At 44.0% G+C, this 23,035-nt stretch overlaps 1 protein-coding gene across 3 annotated transcripts; it reads right to left on the bottom strand.

Annotated features, from left to right (window-relative positions):
- Window positions 1–319: 319 nt before the first annotated feature.
- On the bottom strand, window positions 320–22,710 carry nsd2 (nuclear receptor binding SET domain protein 2). Of its 3 annotated transcripts, none has more exons than XM_031580301.2 (24): window positions 22,496–22,710; window positions 19,296–20,057; window positions 18,549–18,705; window positions 18,150–18,298; window positions 17,155–17,820; window positions 16,895–17,023; window positions 14,077–14,242; window positions 13,794–13,874; window positions 13,487–13,596; window positions 13,029–13,215; window positions 10,713–10,825; window positions 10,462–10,557; window positions 10,212–10,338; window positions 9,852–10,052; window positions 9,210–9,389; window positions 7,745–7,901; window positions 6,340–6,542; window positions 5,990–6,093; window positions 4,468–4,737; window positions 4,030–4,146; window positions 2,856–2,997; window positions 2,012–2,118; window positions 1,643–1,841; window positions 320–1,322 (listed from the first exon to the last, which is right to left on the bottom strand). In XM_031580301.2, the coding sequence occupies exons 2-24, from the start codon at window positions 20,025–20,027 to the stop codon at window positions 967–969; spliced, it is 4,749 nt and encodes a 1,582-aa protein (XP_031436161.1). In that variant the 5' UTR covers window positions 20,028–20,057; window positions 22,496–22,710; the 3' UTR covers window positions 320–966. The 3 variants fall into 3 exon arrangements, with proteins under 3 accessions (XP_031436161.1, XP_031436160.1, XP_031436162.1); XM_031580300.2 differs by lacking the exon at window positions 22,496–22,710 and adding an exon at window positions 22,403–22,488; XM_031580302.2 differs by lacking the exon at window positions 22,496–22,710 and adding an exon at window positions 22,110–22,213.
- Between the last annotated feature and the right edge of the window lie 325 nt (window positions 22,711–23,035).

The raw sequence follows: 23,035 nt of genomic DNA, 5'->3' as shown, positions 1-23,035 counted from the left end.
ATGTCAACATTTTCTTTTTTCTTTAAATAATTTTACTTCAATGAAAAGGTAAGATTTTTGTGAATATTTTGAGTGAAAGTCTAAGATAAACAGCAAAGACATTTATTTTTTTCATAGCCTGTTTTGCTCATATTCACTAAGGGTGCCAATAATTGTGGAGGGCACTATAGTTTTACTCCCCCTGCTTATCATAGCTAGATTACCCCAGCCTGGTTTATAGAAGAATATGGGATTTTTTCAAAATGAAAAAAGTCTTTGTTTCAGACTGTCATTAATTTTCACTTTTGACTTCACCTAGTTGGGGTCCCGTTGGGAAACCATGCTCAAGGATAGCCATGTCCAATGTGTTTATCTTTGTGCAACTACGAAACGTAATTGCCCATTAACTGCATTCTATTAGATACCAATGCCTTTTTCTTTAACTTGTGCTTATTTATAGCACACCCTACTTGATAGTGAAAACGATATCTGGGAAGAATTATTTAAAACTATTCATGAACGATTCTTAATGATTCACGCAAAATATTTGTCACGGTGTGATTTCACATTTGCATGTCTAATCTACCGCTGAAATGAATAGTTCGCTATGCAGTAACGTTAGCCTGAAAAGGAAAAGGAAGGCGTGTGGACAAACATTAAGGGCTCAAACACCCATTAGATAAATAAAGACACACTACTGTTACACGATACATGTCTTTATTTCAAATAACTGCAGTACAACTAAGTCTTAAGTCTCTAATATAAATTTTCTTGGCTATATAACCAACCGACATGACTATTGTACGTAAGGTTACTGATGAAGTGGGAAGATTGCTTTGATATTAATTTACACTTTAAAAGAAATGTACATAAAAAAATCACAAAATATAACAAAACAATCTGTCTGAAAGTGGACTTTTAAGTCAGGGAATGGGAATGTTAGGCTGAGTGGGGGAGAGGGGTCAATATCTGCAGTCCACTGTCTCTTTAAACCTCTACTGACTTTTCAGAGTTATTCTTTTTGAGGGCCTTCTTGGGTGCTGATCTGGGCGCTCTCTTGGCACCTGCTTTTGAGGGTTTCTGGAGCAGAGGTTCGGCTGGGGCCAGGGTAGGAAAAGGGGTTATGGGCAGTTCAGAGGAGGCAGCATGGCCCTGCTGGGGCTCAGATGGGGCCAGTGGCTCCGACTCCTCGTGCTCCTGGCAGCAGAGTTTTCCTGTGGTGGGGCAGGGCTGCAGCGCCCCCTCCTGGTGGGCCTTGCAGAAGGAGTTGGGACACAGCTGGCAGAAGGCCTCCGAGTTCTTACCGCACACATCACAGTGGTGCCATGGGCAGTCCCAACGACCTGCATAACAGCAAGATGTCAGAGTTAAAGACAGTGACACACACACACACAATAAACACTAGACAACCACACCGGCAAAATGTCACGGCACACATACGATAAACACCAGATAAGTGTTGACTCCAGTAGACTCTAAGGACACCAAGACATCCCATCTGTGTCTATGGTGTTGCTTGCATGCATGATCTCAAATTAATGTATTTGATTAACCCTGCCAGTGTGTGCTGGACAGGGGATGTAAATTAACAACTTGGCAGCACCAAAGGCGATGAAAAAATGTTTGTGTGTGTGTGTGTGTGTGTGTGTGTTGAGAGACTGACCAAAGGGCCTCTTGGTGCGGTCCAGGCAGGACAAGTGGTAGGCCTTGGTGCAGCCCTTGCGGTCGCACAGCACGAGTTCTCCTCCGTCTCCGCAGCGGAAGCACTCGTCCTCCGACTGCTTCTTCCCCTCGCTCCGACTCTTCCGCCGTTTGGCCTTCTTCTTCGTTGACTTGGGTTTGGGCTCCGACGCCTGGCCATTCTACACGGACCCCCACCAGATAAATACATATGATCAGCACTAGCAGGACACTTCCACTGGTTTAATTTTTACGTAAAGCAGACCACCCAAGCAAATTTGTAACAAAAATCAACACTGTAGGTCAGTAATCAAAACTGAAATGAATTATGCATTGCGTTGCGTTACGTTACCTTGGGCCGGTCTCCAAGGAAACCGCTGCAATTCGGTGCTCCACAGCGACACACTGTCTTTTCGTTGCCAAGGCAATCGAGATTATAGTTGAAGGTCAGCTCTGTGCCTGTGGAAGGCCGCCAATGGTAAACAATGTTACAGATAGTCAGTATCAGCCACACACTTATTTAAGCCAAACATATCTGCATATGCAAGTTAGGTGTGTAAACGTTTACCTTTCTTTGCTTGAGAATTCAAGCTTTGTAGTCTTCTGTATGTGACATTAGCAAGGTAACATTTGCTTTGTAACATGTGTTTTTTTTGGGACAGCAGAGCCGTAAGGGAGCTAAATTATGATCTAACAAACGACAGACGTGAAATCCAGTGACCCCGATGGATATATATCTCATCAGGCCTCCAAGACAAACTGCACTGCCATTTCAACCCAGTGTTATCTTTTATTCAAGTCGTTTGAGCGTCGTTGAGCACTGCCGTCGTCTGGGCAAGTACGGCAATCTAGACTATTCTCATTCGTAGTTCCACGTAGGTGGAACGAGATGCCTAGCACTACCAGAGCAGGGGCATCTCCCTCTACCTTTAAGAAGCTCTTGAAGACCCAACTCTTCAGAGAGCACCTCCCTTCCTAACTTGCACTTCTACTAGTATTTAACTTGCACTTACAGCAGTTACATTCCTGCACTTTTTTTCTATTTCTTATGTAAAATAGGATTTATTGTTACACTAGGTCTCTATTGCTCGAACCTTGATTGTTCTCTCCCTTGTACGTTGCTTTGGATAAAAGCGTCTGCTAAATGACCAAATGTAAATGTAAATGTAAGTCTCCCGTCTCTCTCTCTTACTTACCAGCTGGGATTTCGCAGATGGCAAAGAGACCGACACGTGTGTCTCCATTGACCGTCCACTTCTGGGTCTCGCAATTGGGCTGGCAGCTGTGGTTCATGAAGCGCGAATAGTTGCCTTTGGGTCCGGCATCTATTATCCGGTCCTAAGGAAAACATTTTCATAATTAATATCACCACGCACACTGTTTTTCAGGTATGCATCATCACACAAAGACAGTGACAGAGAATGTACTCCCAGTTGCAGCTTAAAAAATATAAACAATTTAACATGGCTTTGTGTTCAGTCTGTTCTCCCCACAGCAGTAGTACTGTTCCCAGCCAGACTGGTGTGGTAGGTCTAATGTTGTTGTAGGGTGCAGAACCCTACCCAGAACTATAGCAAAACTACAGCACATGACTTAAAGTAGCATAACGGATCAATTGCTAATCGCTAACGATATGCTAGCGGCTAAAACTAACAAAATCTTTTGAAATGTGCTGACTTTGACATTATGACAAACTAGTTAGTCAACAACTGTCCTAACACAGTCAAACATCAAGCAAGCGCAACACAAGACAAAGCAAGACGGTACTACTAGTTCGGCAGACAGTAAAAACCGGGCGGCTTCAGGCAAACCTACATAACCTAGTAATTTGCCTACGGACCCTGGTATGGCAATGGCACGGAGGCAATTCTCCATATTAAAAGTCATTGTAGTGCCCCAATTTTTTTAAAGCTGTTATTTTAAGGTACAACTGTTTATCCTAACCCTAAAGTACAATTACTGCATAATGCCACTTTAACACGGCTGTGCTAATAGACTGTTGTATTGTCTACTGTAGTGCCAAAGAAGTTTGCACAGTGGCACTCCCAATGCAATACTGTTCCTCTGGCGCCCTCTTCTGGCAATTCCAGTCACTGCACAGACTGGAGCTTTCATGAGGGAGCTGCTAGGATAGACAGAGAACCCTTTGGTCTCTATGGGGCCACACTGGGTCCTAGTGGGGGGTTATCTGGTATTTCCTGATAAAAATCACTGTCCTGGATATGTATGTGATTTGTAATAAAATGCGATTCTAAACTGAATGTTTACTAAAACAAGTCTTTACAGGTGATCGTAAACTTCGCTGCAACACCAGCGGACTAAACACCATTCCCTCATGTTGGCAGAAGCTAGTGGTCTGTGGGCGTTTACCTTATCAATGGTGAGCATGTAGAAGTCAGATATGTCATTCTCCTGGGCGTATCTGATGCGGGTGCGGCATTCCTCCTCATCGATTAGCTCGCCAATGTACTCGTTCACAAACTGCCCCTGCAAAGACACACACAAGTTCAGATGGCGGCCACTTCAAAGACACTCAAACTGAGAACAGGAAAAAACCATCATGCTCCCCCCCCCCACACTGTGTTTACCCTGGCCTTTAAAAAAAGAACCTCTCATCTACTTCACAAGAACCTGATACCCAGTCCAATACATAATCACAACTTCCTTGAACAAGACAAGCACCCAACTCTGAATCTCACCCTCACAAACAAACACACACACACACACAAACACACACACACACACAAGACCCAGACACTTCCTTGAAGAGGCCCCAACTGTACTCCACACCATGTAAGACACACAGACCTTCTTGATGTCACGCAGGGTGAGCAGGCCCCAGCCCTTGCCGGCGGCGCGGATGATCTTGGTGTCGGGGTACTGCCGCTTGGTGAAGTCCTGGTTTTGGCAGCGCTCCGCAGCCGGGCACACCTGCGGGTGGCACTCGTAGAGCAACATGCGGTTCAGGCACTCCGACTCGAAGCTGCATGGACGCTCGTCCGTGGGCTTGCAGTTGCACTTGGGGATCTCCGACACGTCCGCCGTGTAGATCTGCACCCGCCCGCACGGCTTATTGATCTGAGTGGAGGGGTGTGGCAGGTTTAGAGAGTGTTCACAAGAGGAAGAAAGTTGGAACACTCTAGCTACCATTCCCTTAAAGAACAAAGGTGACGGCTAAATTATATCATTGTACGGCTCCTCAGAATGTTGCAAAAAGTTCCGTTGATGTGAATGGGCCACCCCAGCAAGTCCGCCGCGTGTCGGGGTCCTGTTCGTCCCGTCAGGATTTATTTTTCGATAATGACCGCCGGACTATACATTATCCCTTACTTAGTAGCATCATAGTATTACATAGTAAGAGGTTTACCCCCCCTTGTCAATTACAGAGCTCATAGCTTAACAATCTGCTTCAGAATCAGGCCCCTAGTTTTTACTTAAGGAAATGAGTCATTTAGTTCAATTTTGTTAATTTTATTTTGAATTGTATAACCAGGCTAGAGCTGGAGTTGTCAGCAAGAGCCAAAGGCTTTACCTAAAAATAAATATCCAAACTAATAATGATAAGATTATTAAATAACACAATGTGCCCAGTGGGTGGGCAAGCTTTGCAGGCTTATGAGCTGAGCTGGAAGTCATCAGCTGACTCCAGCAGCTTTGTGAAGCACCTGAGGGTCACGCTTCTCAAGAAAACTCTACCCAGTGCAGTCAAAGTCCTTATAAGCAAATCTACCCACTCTTCCCAACGCCCCTGGGCAGCTATACCGGTCAAACAGAATCAGGCTAATATCTAAATGAATGGGGAGAGATCCGTAACTCCACATAGGATGGATGAACAGATGTTAAAACAACATCACTTGAATCCGAATTTAAATCGGACATGAACGGCATAAAATATCTTTTCCCTAACCGCTAAAAGAGACTTTATTTTTTCGTGTTGACTTGCTCACTGCACTATCAAATTTCATGGCACGATTATTATTCAGGTGAGGCGTTTGGTCAGTTATGCCTTTTCCAATAATGTTATTGGCTCTTTTTAGGACAAGGCAGGACTTCCACCTACAAATCTGCCATGTTCAGCGTCATGGGTTCCCCCATTCACTTTCCTGTCAGTGATTTATCTCCGCCCTCGTAATGCCTCTGATTCAGGGAACACATCTCATGGCCCACGTACAAAAGGTAGAACTGATTATTAACATTATTCAATTATGGGCTTGTAGACTGGGGATATAAATATGCACGGACAGGATGTACTCTTGACAAAAGAGGAGCCGAGATGTGGTGATTACATGGAGAGGGGAAAGGGTCAGGGGGTCAGGGTCAAAGGTCATACCTTGATGTATTTATAGGGCGGTGGCTTCTTGTTTTTCTCCTGAGCCTCTTTTGTCTCGCGCTCCTGTTTCACCTGCTTGAAGCGGACCTCAGCCTCCAGAAGGGCTATAGAGAGAGAGAGAGAGAGAGAGAGAGAGAGAGAGAGAGAGAGAGGGAGCGAGAGAGGAGAGAGGGAGGGGGGAGGAGGGATAGAAAGATGAGATGGAGGGAAGAAAGGGGAACAGAGAAACAGCCACAGTCAGATCGGGCGGAAGGCGTACGGCGTAAGAGCACTATTATGTAATGATTTCCAAAGTGCAGCTCTGTAATCATGTGTACAGATGGCACCCTGTGGCAGAGCTGTGACCTCACCGTTCTTGAAGACCTTGCCGATGTTGGTCTGCTGGCACTTGCTGCCACGGTCACCCTCCACGTAAGGGAACACGCGGCCCTGGTGGGTCCAGAAGTAGTCCTTAGAACCGAAGAAGAAGACGGGGAACTCGCCAATCTCGTGCCGCAAGTGCTGGATGTTGGTGGGGATGTTCCGTGGGTGGCGGATCTCTGCCGGCCACCACCTGAGAGAGCGGCACCAGGTCAAAAGAGTGAAACATCAGACCTCAAAACTCGGGCCCCTCTCACTGCGGACATGTATATTACTAGGGGAGGCATGACAAAGTAGGGATGGGAATTGCCACAGAGGCAACGTTAACGATTCCATCGTGATATCTAGGTTACAATATAACATCCTTATGATTCCTTACATTTGACCATACAGCAAGTATTGTGATTTGATCCTGCGATTCATTTCTCCCCTTTATTACGTTTTGTATACTGGGAGTGTCTGCACCCATCTGGGCACAGTAAATGTGTTCTCGACTCTGACTTCCGGTCCAATTTCCACTATGACGCAAGAGAAGAACGAGGTCTTGTGCCATGTCGTGGACTTCAGAAGCAATGTTATCAGAGTCCCATAACATGAATGCACCAAAATAATATTAAAATCATAACAACAATCAAATAACAAACTGAATATCGCAATACTTGGCACTGCTGTATCACAATAATACCGTGCCTAAAAATACTGCACTGTAGCGATTATTCATAGATAGTATAGTAGTCAAATCTGATTTATTATTAAGGAAAAAAAGAGGGATTCCCACAAAGCCTCTATGTGGGCACTGTCTGTAGTTCTTAGTTGGTCCTGGTGCTCTTTAATCTCTCTTTGCCATGTGCAGTTTGTCAAGGATTTGGCTTGAGTGACTACAGTGTCAGTCATGGAACATCCTGTGTGATTCCCTCCCCTCAGTCTGGTGTTATTATCTGGGGACACCGGACTAACTTAATGAGGCTAAAGAGAGGTCTTTTGTCTCCAGAAGAATGAACTTCTTACGGTTTACTTTGGACAGTACATGACTGGACTCTTAGTCATCTCCAACATGCATGCTCGTCTTATTCTTCAGCACGTTTGAAACCCGTTTAAATCTTCATTCTGCCCCAGAACTAGATCCGCTCCCGAGTTAGCTAGCTTTCTAGCTACCCATCGGAAATGTCAGTGAAAGTAAATATATTTCCTCCTGTTAAAAAGAGAGGTTCAGATCTTGGACTCTGTAAAGTCCCTTGAGACAATGATAATTATGGAGGGTTCTACATAAATAAATAAACCTGAACGGATTAAAATCTTCTAGGGAGCTTGACGATGCACGTATCCCCACACCTCACACACAGCTTGGGGATTAACACCGCTGTGTGGGACAAAGATGAGGGGGTCACTTCTCACCTGTAGATGCCCAGCTTAACCCAGATGATGTCGTGGTATTTGGGCCGCTTGCCGTTGCGGCAGTCGTTGCAGAACCAGCTGCCGTCGGGCATGGCAATGTTGAGGCAGTCGGGGTGGAATGCTGCCGGGCACGACTCGCAGCAAAGCAGACTGCCGCCTATACCCCCCCCCCCACACACACACACACACACACACACACACACAAATAAGGACACAGACACAAACAGAGAGGAGGACCGAAATGTGTAAAACAGGGCTGGTGTGACAGACATCAGGAGTGACATTCCTGCTCTGGAGTTGACCGAGTCAGAGCATGTGGTTCTACTGCCTCTTCTGGTTTATGTGCAGGGCTGACAGCTCAAAGGTGGTGGTAACAGGTGTAAGGCTGCGAGTTACACAGCAGCTCATGGGCTTAATCACTGAGTCAATCAATCAATCAATCAATCAATCAATGTGCTTGTTGGTCTGCGTGTGGACATGCGTTCGCAAATCTGAACCTGTAGATGCAAGTCTCCTGTGGCTGACCAAAACATCCATTACCTCGGACTATGTGCTGAGGAAGTGCTCTGATCTTCAATAAAAGTTCAAAACAGCCATCATTCTAAGACTACGGTGAGTACAGGAAAGTCCTGTATCAATTTACAGAATACCTATTAAAATCATTAGTAATTAAAAGAATGCTTTCCTGTTTGTGATTACTGATAGAATTAATTTCCAAACACTGTTAATGACTTAATGTATTAATCAAGTGCCTTGTTTTAATAATTACCTTGTATGAATCATGTGCTTATGTAAACAGGAATATGGCTTTTCTGTTTTTTCTGTGTGTGTGCAACTTAGATTATTATAAGAGAAGGAACCTTTTGTCTATGTTTGAATGAGGTCAGAGGTGATAAGAAGGGCCGAACTGTGCTTGTTCAACCCTGTGTAAAACTGACATCCTTGCATTACAGAAAGCGCAGTTGGGATGACACAAGTCTGACTTTTGGTCGAGCGTGGCTTTTCTTGCTGACATTAGACACATTTATGGCGTCAGAGTTGGATAAATCTTAAGTATATAAACCCTTGTGCGATGTTTGTGAAAATGCTTCACTTTCATCCTTGTGCTGTGAGTGAACCCGATGGTAATTGTTACTGAATAAATATACTGATCTACAACTCTTTTCACCTAACATTCAATTACTCACCAGAGATTAGTTCCCCGTTTCAACCCGAATCATCCAATACATGACTACACTACCCCAGTGTAAATAATGCCTATGACAGTTGGCCAGCAGGTTGATTTTAGGCTTCTATTCCCAGGCGGCAAACATACTGGCATATATACACAAGACAAAATACTTTCCCCGTCTCTTCGAATGAAATGATGTGCTAGATTGTTCAATCTAAGTCCATGATGGCAATGGGCAATAAGGTCTAGCTTTTAGGGTTGCCGGGAGACAGATGAAGAAGAAAGGTTGCTGACCTTTGGAGCAGACGAAGCACCAGCTGACGTTAACGTGGCTGTGATGGCTGCGGCCCTTCTTGGGTGTGAAATGAGCGCTGCAGATCATTGCAGTGGGAGTCAGCATCTCGCTGCCCGCAGCAACGCACTGGTCTCCCGTGTGATAGGACACGGGGCAGCGCAGACAACGCATCATCTTTCCTGAAGGAACAAGGGAAAAACAGAACTTTTAGAAAACTAGTCACTAGAAAAGTAAAGATACAGAAGCACTAAATGTGACTGACTTAACAGAACTACATGTATGTGTGTGTGTGTGTGTGTGTGTGTGTGTGTGTGTGTGTATCAGGGATGGGACATTTTGATGTTAAAAGATTGTTAAAGTTCTGTTTCTGTGCATTTAAAGTGTGTGTGGTGTGAGGGGAAAAAAATAAAAATAAATGAATGACAGTAAGTAAATAAATATTAAATTCCCCCAAAAAATTCATAGAAATGAGAATAACGTTTTTATATTATTTATTTATTATAGAATATTAAGAATTTATTTTGTATAGAAAAGTTAGTTACACACTAAAGTGCAGATACAAAATGGTGACTGGTGAAAAATATTCGTGGCTGGTAGATTTGAGAAGAAATTAATTCCCATCTCTGGTGCGAGTGTGTCACCTTTAGTGGCTATGGCTTTGGCCTTGCCGCTGTAGTGGCAGGAAAGGCACGTGTGTAGTGGGCAACGGAACCCTCGGTTCTCGAACACAGTGAGCGGGCTGGGCCGGAGACACTCCTCGTGGTAAAACCGACCGCAGTGGAGAACGCTGCAGCGCCGGACCTCCCCTTCTGACTGCTTACAGCAGAAACACACTTGTGTGCCTAAGAAAGAGAGAGAGAAAGGCAGACAAAGATTAAAGAATTGATGCACTGGATTAATTTCAATCTTCAGTCAAACTACTGTAAAATCTACAAGCTAAAATAAGATTAGTGTGTGTGTGTGTGTGTGTATGTATGTGTGTGTGTGTATATATGACTTACCTGAGCTGCACGGAACACACAGCACTTTCTCATCTGCTGTGTGTAGCCGTCCCAGACACTCCGCATGGAACGAGCTACAACACACCCCCTCACACACCAGCAGCTCCTCACCAGTGTGCTCACACACCTACATACAAACAAAACAAAAAATATCCGTCTCAGATGCAGCTCATAAGACACACACAGGCGATGTGTGCTAAATAACCTTCCTCATTCACAGCAGTATGTCGCCCACACACACGGGTCTCACCTGACACACACTCTCCTTCTTAGTGCTTTTCTTGGCAGCTTGGGTCTCATCTGTGCTGTCACTTGGAGACTCAGGCCTCTCCTCACACATAGAGGCCTAAACACACACACACACAAATTCATATTTCTGCTTCTACATGACATTTTACACGCATTTATATCCGTTGGTTACATTCGTGGGACATAAAGCCAAAAAAGTACAACAATACAGGGGACTCGGATGGAACTCAGCTCTGTTAGTGATTGGCTCACCTCAGGTTCAGGGTGGGGCTTGAGGTTCCTCTTTTTGGGAGTGGCAGCAGCTGATTGGCTGCTGGGTGCTTTTCTCTTCCTGGGGGCCTTAAGCGTGCCTGGAGCTTCCTCCTCTGGAACACAAGCGGAAGGTCAAAACAACATTTCCCTCACAGTCCTAAACTGACATTTTTGTTTATTTTTGATGCTTGAAAAGATACTGCTACCAGGGTTTTACATAATCCTCTATAACAGTGGTTCTCAACCGGGGGTACGCGTACCCCTTGGGGTACGTGAAGGCAGTCCAGGGGGTACGCGAGATTTAAAAAATATATATATTTTAAATTAGCATCCATTAAAAAATCCTTTAAAAATAGTTAATATACGGCTCTTCAGAATGTTTAAAAACAGTTCCGTTGATTTGAATGGGCCATCCCAACGTTTGCAGGTCTGTAATGTCTTGATTTTCACCGCTGCGAAAAGTGAATGACGGCTGTCATTGGCAACGGGTTTTGGGCTTGTAATTCACTTCTTTCATATTGTTACGTGCCGGCATAGTCGCCCCATAATGCCGTGCGGCGGGCACATACTTTTCTTTATGTGATGTGATGTGATGCGCCCAACGATGTTCATTAACAATGTTCCTTACTGTTTCAATTGCATGTCGTTGTTCTGTGTTGGGACGGAGTTTATACAGGCAAGGCAAGGCAATTTTATTTATATAGCACAATTCATACACCATACACCACATTCATTCATACGCGAACAGGTGTGTGACGGTAGCACAGTCTGTTCGTGATAACGTGTACCAGGGCATAAAGCCCGTGCCATTTTGACCTTGTGTTGTGTGTGTAATAAAAAGCCATAACAAATATTCCACACTTACGAGATTTGTTACAATATCATTCCGCAAGTAGTCCGCTCATTTAACGCAACGGAAAGTCATTGTAACTTGAAGTCAGCAAGTAATGGGTTGCTACGCAACACTTGAACCTTTAAAGTTGTATTAGCCTGAAGCGGAAATCACGAAACGGCAACAAAATCATTAAATAGAGGTATTCTGGAGGAATGTCTTCTATCTTTTTGTTAAGTAACTGTATAATAAGCGGGAATTTTTTTTGCGAAAACATGGGAGCTGAACACACACAACTGCTGCTGCACACAGAAGTGCGTTGGCTCTCTCTCGAGGGAGAATACTCAACCGGCTGTTGGAATTACGATCTGAAGTAGCCTATACCTTTCTGACTGAGCACAGATCTCCCCATGCCACCTTGTTCCAGGACAGGCTTGCAAAGATGTGCAAAAAGAACGAACTGAATACGTCTCTGCAGGGAAAGGACACCAGCATTTTAAACCTGTATGACAAGGTGGGTGGCTTCCTGAAGAAAGCAGAGCTGTGGAGAAGAGCCTCTGCACAGGGGGATTTCACCTGCTTTCCTCAGGTGGATGATTTTCTCTCTTGTGAGGATGTGGACAGAGCTCCAGTCAAGTTGGTCGTCGTGGGACATTTGACCAACTAAATTAAAAAATTTCGTTTTCAATTTCCTACTTTCCTGACATGGAGGAGAAATTTACACAGCTGGATTGGGTGAGAAACCCATTTCTCTTGTCCGAAGCATACGGAAGCAAGCTACCTGTCACTAATCAGGAAACACTCTTGCAAGTGTCATCTGACCATGGCCTCCAGATGAAGTTTGCCACATCCACACTCACACAGTTTTGGGGGTGTGTGAAGCAGGAGCACCCTGACCTGGGAGAGAAAGCTTTGGAGCAGCTACTACCCTTTGCCTCCACATTTATGAGGCCTCCTTCTCTGCAATGAGTGTGATCAAAACAAAGCAGAGAAACAGACTGTGCCTGGAGAAGAGCTTGATCACAGCAGTTGCCTCCCTGCCACCAAGCCTGACAAAGATTCTCAGTAAAGCACAAGCACAAGTTTCTCACTAAAATGTAATTGCAAAAGCACTCAGTTCAATGCAACAATGTTCAATGTTCAATCTTCAGTGTTGACAGTTTAATAAATCAGACAATGATGGCATAGCGCTGTGTATTACATATTTTTTTCAATCAAAAATGCTTTGCGCTGGTTAGGGGGTACTTGGCTGAAAAAATATTTCACAGGGGGTACATCACTGAAAAAAGGTTGAGAACCACTGCTCTATAACACTGTAGATATCTCCCTGGTCTTGGTTGGCTTAAAATGCCCAAATAGACCACCAAGGCCTCTGATGAGTTTAATCAGGTGGTAGATGGAAAGTCACGCACTCTCCGGAGGGACAACACAGAAGGTTCTATAGAATGTTCAAGAAAGTTCTGGAGTGTGGGCCATGTTCTTACCTATGACCTGAGCTTGGAGCATCCCTGATGATCTTTTCTTCCCTTTCGTTGGGATGGCGGTGTTCTCCTCTGCTCCCTTGCGCCGCCTCTTCTTCACCTCTGTTCCACTGCTCTCTGCCTTCAGCTCCGTGTCAGTGGTCTGTTTCTTCCTCCTGCTCACAGTGGTGGCGGGTTCTGCCGACTTACCCTGTGGACGGATGGATGGATGGATATCAAGAGATTGACAAATAGACAAAGAGGGTGAGTGTGCGAGACAAATTAGCACCCTCTGGACCACAGGAAACTTGACCTGCTAGACGACTGGCGCTGAACAGATGACACTGAGGGATCTATCAAAGTTTAGCTAAAGGATTAAATAAGCCATCTGACGGTGAATAAAACTAAACCAAACTTCTACAGGAATGCTGTGTGCTCTTTCTTTTCTTGTCATCACCTCAATGTCTCCATCCATGCCTCACCTTTGGAGTCTTCACTTTGGGTGTGAAAACGTCCAGCTTGATCCGCTTTTTGGTCTGTTCTTCACCTCCCCCGCATTTCTCCTCCGGCTCTCGCTTCAAGTTCTTCTTTCCTGAGGAGGAAGGGATAAGGGGGTTTTATTCTACAGATCCTCAAGAACAGAGTTATATCAAACACCAATAAAAGTATGCCAAAACTGTTGTATCTGCAGTTTATTCAGCTATGCTACTGCACTCTCCCATCTGTTCAGAATTTCATGGAAAGGATAAAGTGTAGTTTCCTTTTAATAAATTAAACAGGTGGTCCTACCTTTGGGGTCCGTCTTCGCTTTGCTCGGAGCTGGTTGGCTCTTCGTCCTTGAAGTCTTGGGGACCTTTTGGGCTGCATCCGCTATTAAATAAGAGGTCGCAATGCTTAGTCACCAAATCCTAAAATTAAAACGACAAAGTGATTCTACATACTCACAACAGTTGAATGCTTACAACCCTTCCACAGACCTTTGTAACTTTGCCATAATGCTTTCTAGTTAAGATCTAGATTCAGAGAAGTGGCAGTTTTGGCTTGATCTTGTATGTGCATAAGTGTGTCCTACCTGTCGCCTCTTGGCTATCGGGATCCTGGGGGAAAGGTTTAACTGCAGAGAAGATGGGCCTCCCTCTCTTCTTGGGGGTGCTGGCTTTGGGCGGCGGTTTGGGCTTGGGTTTGGTTTGCCTCTTCCTCACCGGAGTGGGGCTGATGAGGTCTGCAGGGAGGGGCTCCTTCACGTGCAAATGTGCACACACAGACAAGGACAGACAGACACACACATCTCTTTAAGCAATTGAAATTACAAAACAAAGACTTGCTTAAAAGAGGCATCCCACCCATTTTCATTCACAGCGTTTCAAAACTTTTCCATGACTTCAAGGACACAACCTACATACACAACATTGCATCCATTACTCCACAGGTTGGGCCTCATTTTTATTCAAGAATTAAACAACCATCATTACCATTCTTTTTCTAAAAGGGCTAGTTAGGCTGTGTCAAATTTAAGTGGGAACTTTGTCACGCAGCAGAAATTCTCACAACTAAATGTATCCATGGAAGAGTGCAATAATTCATTAATTTCAGTAGACCCACATACGACAGAGTTTCCCCTAGGATTTATTTTAGCACCTGAGCAGTTCTGCCCTTGATGCTGGACCCTTTATTTAAGAGAATATTTTTTACTTTACTAGTAGTAATAGTAATTGCATCATCATTAATGCATATGAAGTTTATATACATTATATTAATATATTAACCGATGTTTTGTCTTATGTTCTTTAAAATAATCTTTAGTTAATTTGTGTACCGAGTAGACTACCATGCAGTTCTGTACAATGATGTAAGCCTACACTAATTACACATGTTGGGCTGTGACATGAACGTGATACTAAAAAGTCCATAGTTTTTTCATCAACCCAAACTAAGCTGTTCAAGTGTTTATTTCAGGACTGCAGCACATGCCTTTGAACTGCGAATTGTGTCTGGTCAAATTTAGACATCGAAACATGAGAACCATTTAGACTCAACAATGACATCTCTCTGTTCTCACTGACTGCCTTCTGACTGGCGTTAGTTTTTTCCTTCGTAGAATAAGCCTGTAGCATTAAACTACAATGGTACGTTTTGTCTTGAACAAATAAATCATGTGAGATTTCAGGTGTGCTGCTGTTGACAAAATCACATTTCATGACTTTTCCAAAAATCAGGCTTGGAAAATGAAAATTCCAAGACTTTTCCATGACTGTGAGAACCCTGATATAACTGTACAGGGCCGTGGGCTGCATTTCGTCTTTCTAAACTGTGCAGCTATAATGAGCATAGGTGTGTGTGATCACATGTTCAGGTGTGTGTGTGTGTGTGTGTCAGTGTTAATTTTGGCAGCTATTTTAGATTTAGTCTTAGTCTTAGTCTTTAGACGAAAATGCATATTAGTTTTAGTCACTTTTAGTCATTTTTATCCTGCTTAGTTTTAGTCTAGTTTTCGTCGACGAAAACTCAGAACATTTTAGTCTAGTTTTAGTCAACGAAGTCTCATTACATTTTAGTCTAGTTTTAGTCACATTAAACTCAAAATTAAGTCCATCTTATAGTCACATTAAACTCCTTTCCATCCCTTCTCAGGCCCGGGGACCCCTTGTGTTGTGTCTACAACTGCATAATAGTCAAGCTTGCAGTACGTAAACTGTGGATGCAATTAGTCTCTAAGATACAGATCTCCTATGCCTACAGCTGAATTCCAATGAATTCAATGTAAATAATAATTTTAAGGCAATACTTAATTAACAGTATTATCATTAAAATATAAGAGAATATCAAGTCTAGATTTTGAAGATTCAAATGATCTGATAACACAATACAACTACTATGCCTACCTGGCCTTAGTTAAATCAACCACATATCCTCCATATGAATTGCTGTGCAATCTGATAACCAACATACAGTATTTAGCTAGACGGATAGTTTGAGAGTTGAAAGTAGTGCTAATAACAATTGCATAAATAGACAAGGATATGTAAACCAATCACATATTCATTTATTTTTTCTTGATTAATGTCATGCGTGGCCTGTCCTATAGTCCATTCTGCAATGTGTTTACTAGCTAGTTATCGATAGCTAGTATAACTTAGCTATGCTACCTCATAGTTAGCCAACGTTAGCTAGCTAAACGTTTTGGAACTCATTTGCCAAGCCAAACGGGAGGTTTCAATCGAAAATGACTAGCTAGTTATCCAAGCTGACACAACCTATACACTCGACTGCCCTTTTGAAGTTAACTTAACGTTGGCTTATATATTCGAATAACTAGTTAACATTAGCTAATTATCATTGACAGTTACTAGCTAATTTACCTTGGCATAAATGGCAGGGTTGTCTTGTGCGCTTTCAGGTGCCTCTTGTTGTGTTCTTCCCATCTATTTTGAAGCCACACGGTTTCTCTCCGGTTATTGCGGTGCATTGTGTTTTATTTTCTGTCAAGTTATAATTTAAGACTGTCCGGATATCTATTCTTATTTGTCTTCCAGTACCGAGTGCTTGAACTTCAGCCATCATATCGTTAAGCCATAGGGCGTCACTTGCATGTCTGGCCATCTCAGGGAGTGGAGGAGGGATAGATACAGGACCGGGCAACATTCAACCAATGATGTGCATACAAGTTTAGAAAAAAAACCAATTGTGACTTAGTCAACCACCAACATTTTCGTCTCGTCAACGAAAGTTAAAACAGATTTAGTCATAGTTTTTATTTATAAAGATCCGTTTTCTTCACGTCTTAGTCTCGTCTTAGTCACGGGAAAAAGGTCGTTAACGAATATTTTTCGTCATAGTTTTCGTCAACGAAATTAACACTGGTGTGTGTGTGTGTGTGTGTGTGTTTTCACCTGAGCAGCAGGCTGTTCCAGTACTTTCAGGTCTGTGGTCGCAGTGGCTTTGACTCTCTTGCGTCTCTGTGGAGGTTTTGGCGGTTCAGTTTTCAGAGGTTCGAGGTTGGAAGCAGCAGTGGTGGTCTCCTACTCACATTCACAGAGACAGACACAATTGATGCTCTGTAGGTCTTCAATTCTATCTACAATATGTGGGAACAAAAATGTGTGTGTGTGTGTGTGTGTGTGTGTGTGTGTGTGTGTGTGTGTGTCCTCACCTGAGCCGGTGTGTGTGTGGCCACTTCAGGGAGGCTTAGCACCTTTCTTCTCCTCCTCCTCACAGGTGAGCTGGTCACCTGACCTTCAGTGCCCTCTGTGCTGACCTTTGCCCCCTTCGTGACCTTGGTCTCCTTGGTAACCTTTGTAACCCTTGGGGCCTTCCTGCCGGGGGCTTTCTTGGGCACTGAAGTGTTGCTGTCTTTGGAGTGGGCGCTGGGCATGTTGCTGTATGCGAGTGCCAAGGAGGGTGGTGTGTGTGCCTCAAGCTGCTGCTGCTGCTGCTGCTGAGTGTGTGCTCGCTCAGTGGGGGTGCTGGTGCACAGGGGCAACACGTAGCCGATTCGTGCTGGCCTTCGGCAGGTGACGTGACTGGGGGCCTCCTCTTCAACTTTCACTGGGGTCATCAGGACCCTGCTCTCAGAGGGCGCGCCCTGGTCTGGCTCTGACTGGCAGGGGAGGTGGTGGCAGTCCTGGGCTGGCTCTGGTGCCTGCTGGACTTGGGTATAGGGAAAGGGGCTGCGTGGACCCGGTGGAGCGCCGTGCACGAAGCTCAGGGTGAACTTGGCGATGCGGTCCTCCAGGCCCATGCCCATGGCCTCAGTGGCCTGGGAGATTCCCAGAAGCCACTGTGGCCGGAGCCTCCGGGGCACAGCAGATGGGGCTAGCTGCTCGGGAACACACATGTGAAATCATTTCCTGGTTCATTAATGACTCACTGGCATAAAAATACATCAACAAATCTATATCCAGCTTTAATTACTTAGTTATTTACAATGAATTAGTTGAAAATTATATTATTTTGGCCCCTTAAGGCAGTCTTTGGCACTGTGTGATATGTACTTGTGGTACGGAGAAGAATGAAGGGCTGATGCGTAACAAGCTACATTGATGCCCCTGCTAAACGCTACCTTATAGACAGACTCCTAATGTATACGTTTACAACCTCTTGTTAAACTGAGGGTGTGGTGAAGACTGAGTTGCTGATGGCTGGTACCTTCTTACGGTCAGGCTGAGGAGGCTGCTCAAGGGTGAGCTCCTGGTACTGTTGGCCATCACGGAACGGCACCATGCATTTCTCAAAAACATAGCCTCTCTCTGAAGCCTCACTGAAGTACTGCACGTGGTACAGGAAACTGTTCAAGGCTGTAGACACACACACACAAAAGGAGAGAGAGAGAGAGAGAGAGAGAGAGAGAGAGAAAAATGATTATGCTGTTGAATGACATTTGCAAGTTATGACAACACTAACTCAAGCGCATATCTTGCTTTACACACCAACAGAATCTGTGTGATGACAAAGTGTTAAAACAGCTTGTCTTATGACTGCAGAAATTGTGTTTAGGTTTATTTCCAGTAAAAGTAACTAAGAGAGGCCGCTTGACTGCTTACATACCATTCTGCTTGACGTGTTGGTTGAACTGGGGATCCGTGGTAACCATGCAGGGCCACCAGGGGTACCCCAACATTTTGGTCCACACCACATCCCCCACAGAAAATTGCTCGTGGATCGTTCCATCTGGGCTGCTCAAATACCGCTCTCTCTCAACTCTCTTCAAGCGAGAGGGACAGATGGAGGAAAGAAGAGATAGGCAAGTAGGGGAGGTTAGACACCCTGATCGCAACTGTCAATCAACGTCAATCATGCTCACGGGTTTATCCATCTGATAGAACCAGACACACAGAATAAATTCAATAGGGACACTGGCTTAATAGAGTGGTGTAACGATCTAAGTGTTGGGGATGCATCAATGGTGTTCGCTCATAATACATTCCCTTGGGGAAGAATAGCAGATAAATTACACAAAAAAATATTAGATGGATAGATTTAGTCATTTAGCAGACGCTTTTAAAAGAATGCTGCATTCAGGCAGTTAATCATGACAGACTGCAATATCAGCAGGATACACAACACTCTTATGACCTTAAGCTTTGAAAGACTCTACCCTCTGTGTGTGTGTGAAGAAATTGAATTAGCTAGCTCAAGGCAGTCAGATACAGCACAAACAGTGTGAAGAATGTCCTCAAAACATAACCTTTGAAATTATTTGAATTCATAAACATGGCTCTAGAATGTGTTATATAGCATGCGACTTAATCAGACAACCAGAAATATGAGAAATTAAGAAGGCCATAACTTTACCGGGATACAGTTCACAGCGTTGCATGATTGGTCAATGGAGGCAAAGGTAGTGATCGACTTAGTGGTGAGGGTTTTAGATTCTGTGACATGATTGGTTGAGGTTGTAGCTGGGTCGGCTGACTGTGAAACGCCCTTGTCGAGTGACACTCGGACTGGGAGGGGTTTCTGAGCGCTCGGAGGCGGCCTCTTTTTCACTGGACGGCCCTTCCTCTTCCTCCTAGTACTTGGGGTTCCCAGAATCATCTCTGGCATCGTAACGGTGGGCTCGGGATGCTCCCCGTCTTCGGTGAAGCAGGTGGAGTCACACCTACTATTGGGCACGGGCTTGTTGCCGTTGGCAGCCGCCGGTGCCCGTTTGGGAAACTTCAGCTTGATATCCTGGGTAGGGGCGGAGTTCTGAGGGGCGGGCTCGGCACCTTTGACGGGGGATTCCGTGGCGGCGGCAGCAGTGGGTGTGCCATGCTTGGGCTGCTCTCCGTTGTTGAGCACACGCGATGTGAGGTCCTTCAGTTTCTCTAGGCTGTGGCCGAGGCCATTCTGCATCTTGGGCAGGACACCATCTTGGGGCGTGGCAGCCAGCTGGGTGGAGCCCTTGTCCATGATGAGGGTGGCGTCTGTGCCCACCTCACCCCTCCCCTTGCGTCCACCAGCCAGCGAATCAGATGGCTGCTTCATGCTGATGGGGCTTCGGGGCTCAGGCATTAGGGGAAGAGAGCCTCCCTTACTGTCCATCCCATTCACGCGCACGTTTCCTTCTCTAACCTGAAACATACACAAACACAGGGGAAGGTGGTAGGGTGAGAAATTAATGAGTTATGAACTTTACATGTACATCATTACATGAAGACAGAGAGAGAGGGGAGAAAACACTGTTGTTGGAATTTGTCTAGTAGCTCTAGAAAGATACTTTTGAGCTGTTCCAGTGAATTATGTCTATTTCAAGCTTCTGCATGCACAAATTACCTTAGGCCCCAGGAGGTGGCATAAAAATAAGACTGTTGATTTCTATGTTTAGGCAATTGTAGGGGCATTTGTAAATCAAGCTTATTCTAACTTTTTTTTTTGCAAGCTTATTCTAACTGATTAAACACCAAGTAATATAATGACGTCACACATACCAACACTCCGCACATTTAAAATAACTCGTATGAGGACATCATAAAAGAAAATATATATTTATAAAAATAATAATAAATAATAATAAATATATATATATTATTCAGGGCAATGGTACACATTTGAAACAACCAAATTCGTCCGGAAACACATCTGAAGGGGTCTAATTTAAATGGGACTAGTTGCCAGTTGCACCTGCAGCGACTACCGAATTTATTGAGCAAGCAAGATTACGAGTTAAAACACACTGAGTTTTGCTGCCATTACTTCATAGTCGTAAACGTCAAACCGCCCCCGTTGACTTAATGTTAAACAATTCGTGGCAAGCTGGGTGACAATTGAGAGGTCAATAGTTTCTCCAGGGATTCTTAAGACACTGTAGACATACAGGAATCAACAAAGCGATGACTCCCTCGAAAAGATGGCTACCCATTCGCTCCTATTGTGAGTGGGTGGCCAGCTGGTCCCAGCCCGGTGCTGCTGTCCTGGGCGATTTTCGGTTAGAGAGCGCATAAATCACAAATGAAAAAAATAATACAGCGATTGGTGTACATTTGAGATATATAGCTAATATGTGTATTCGTGATTACAATTGTTTATTTTTTTATAGAACTACCACGTTTCTAAAAACTTATTTTTCACCTTCCCATTTTACATATCGGCTACTAAACTTACCTTCGTTCTAAAGTGCAACTTAGCTAGCTAGCAGCCGTTAGATACTGAACGATAATGAGGCTTGCAAACTTCGCTGGGTGTTTTGACGGTCTGTGCACAGTTAAAGTATGAGTATTCTAGTACCAAATTGAAACCGTTTATAAAGTTGGGTTTCCATCCTACAATAACTCTAGTTCTAAATGGCTGTAGTGTTGCATGGCCGCTCAATTGTTGACCAAGGAGGTATGACTGCGTTGTGCGTATCCATAGCTGGCTTGCAAGCTAACTTTCAAATCTTTGCAATGCAAAGCTACCCTGCCAATGCAGCGCTTATTTAGCATATGCATTGCAGTCATTAAGGATAATAGGTATGGAGTGGCAAAACATAATCGTCGATTTCCACAATGATCGTCCTAAGTCATGGAAAGGTTGCCTGGCTTTCACTTCACCCACGGTAGCTTAATGACTAAAAAAAAAACCTCAACCATCTCAAATAATATCAGTCACACTAAAGCTTTAACGGTAGCTCGCTAAGTTGACGTTTCTCCAAACACAAAATCGCTGAGAGATCAAGGCACACGGCTAACTTAACGGCAGGCAGGCAGCCAGTTACACTGTATCTCGTTCATGAAATCTGCAACACTACCGAAGTGAAATGTGACATTAACCACATTGATTTAAACCGATGCATACCAGTGATTAGCAGAAACACAACACATATTCAAACTTGGCTACTGTACGTTATGTTACCACGAATACTAGAACCAACAATCAATTTAAAACATCAAACTATTTATATGCTTGATAGACTTGGTTACCAATCACCCAGTTCAATTTTCATATTCTGCACATCTTCACCATCACTACTAACGTTAATGATGACTGACCAAATAACGATACTAGGCTGGCCAACTTACAGAAAACATCTTACATCTAATGGAAATGTTAGCGAGCTAACGTTAACCAGTTTAGTCATATACCAGAAGACAACATGCCCGAGAAGTGATTACTGTAAAACAATCGATTCTGATGAATTACACTTACGTTTCAAAATGACTACAGATAACATGATATCTGCATTCAATATCTGTAACGTTATCACATTCTGAGCAGCTAACGTTAATTAAATAGCTACATTTGGCAAGCTAGCTAGCTTCTGCAGTGCTGATAGAGCGGTTTATGGCATGACATGCTAGCAAGCTAGCTACAGACACGATGCCATAACACTCGAATTCATTCCCCCTTACGCTTTTAACCATACAAAGGTTACAGAGATAAAATATTTATTGTTGATTAAATGTATGAATCATCTGGTCTACAAGTTAATGGAATATAACCTGTCTGCCGCATCTTGGAGACGCCGACTTCCATTCAACTCGAATCAATGCTTGCGGGAAACTCTCTTCCCAATCAGCGCGAAAAATACTCACTTCCGATTGGTCGGTCCAGGCGCAGAGTTTAACCGGCCTTTTCAAAATTCAACCTTGCCCTCCACAGTGTCTCCAAAACACATCGTTGCAATTATCTTGAATTTAGCTGCACAGACATACTCTCATTAATATTACACCTTCAGCGATATGATTTCTCTTTCTCCAGACTTAATCCAGTGGATGGGATTCTGTGTTTCGAGAAATGAGCGAAGATGGACGGGGCGTCTAGTGGAATGACGTCATGAAAAAGGGATGGTTGCGGTTAGGGTTGCCAGCTACATAAATAAACTCCACATAACCAGAGCCCGTCGTTCTGTCTAGAAATTCTCCGGTCGTACATTCAATCTAATCTTTTGATCTGATAAATTCATGAATTAATGATATTGACATTGTTAAGTGATTTGATTAACGTTTTTACGCATTCATGTAGACGAATACGTGTAATGTATGGCTAGAGGATACAAGCATCTTCCGTATAGCTTAAATATGCTCATTTATGTTTTTATTAAACTGTTATCAAAATTGTTGATCACTTTCCTG

The sequence above is a fragment of the Clupea harengus genome, chromosome 14 (assembly GCF_900700415.2).
Source record: "Clupea harengus chromosome 14, Ch_v2.0.2, whole genome shotgun sequence".
NCBI classification, from domain to species: Eukaryota; Metazoa; Chordata; class Actinopteri; order Clupeiformes; family Clupeidae; genus Clupea; species Clupea harengus.
The sequence above is the reverse complement of the archived record's forward strand: the minus strand, read 5'-3'. Positions and strand labels throughout refer to the sequence as shown.

Coding starts and splice junctions, on each gene's coding strand:
- nsd2 (XM_031580301.2), bottom strand. CDS start 20,027: ATGGACAGTAAGGGAGGCTCTCTTCCCCTAATGCCTGAGCCCCGAAGC. Junction 18,706..19,295: donor ACGCTGTGAACTGTATCCCG/GTAAAGTTATGG, acceptor TCTCGCTTGAAG/AGAGTTGAGAGAGAGCGGTA. Junction 6,543..7,744: donor GTTAAGCTGGGCATCTACAG/GTGAGAAGTGAC, acceptor CCGCTCTCTCAG/GTGGTGGCCGGCAGAGATCC.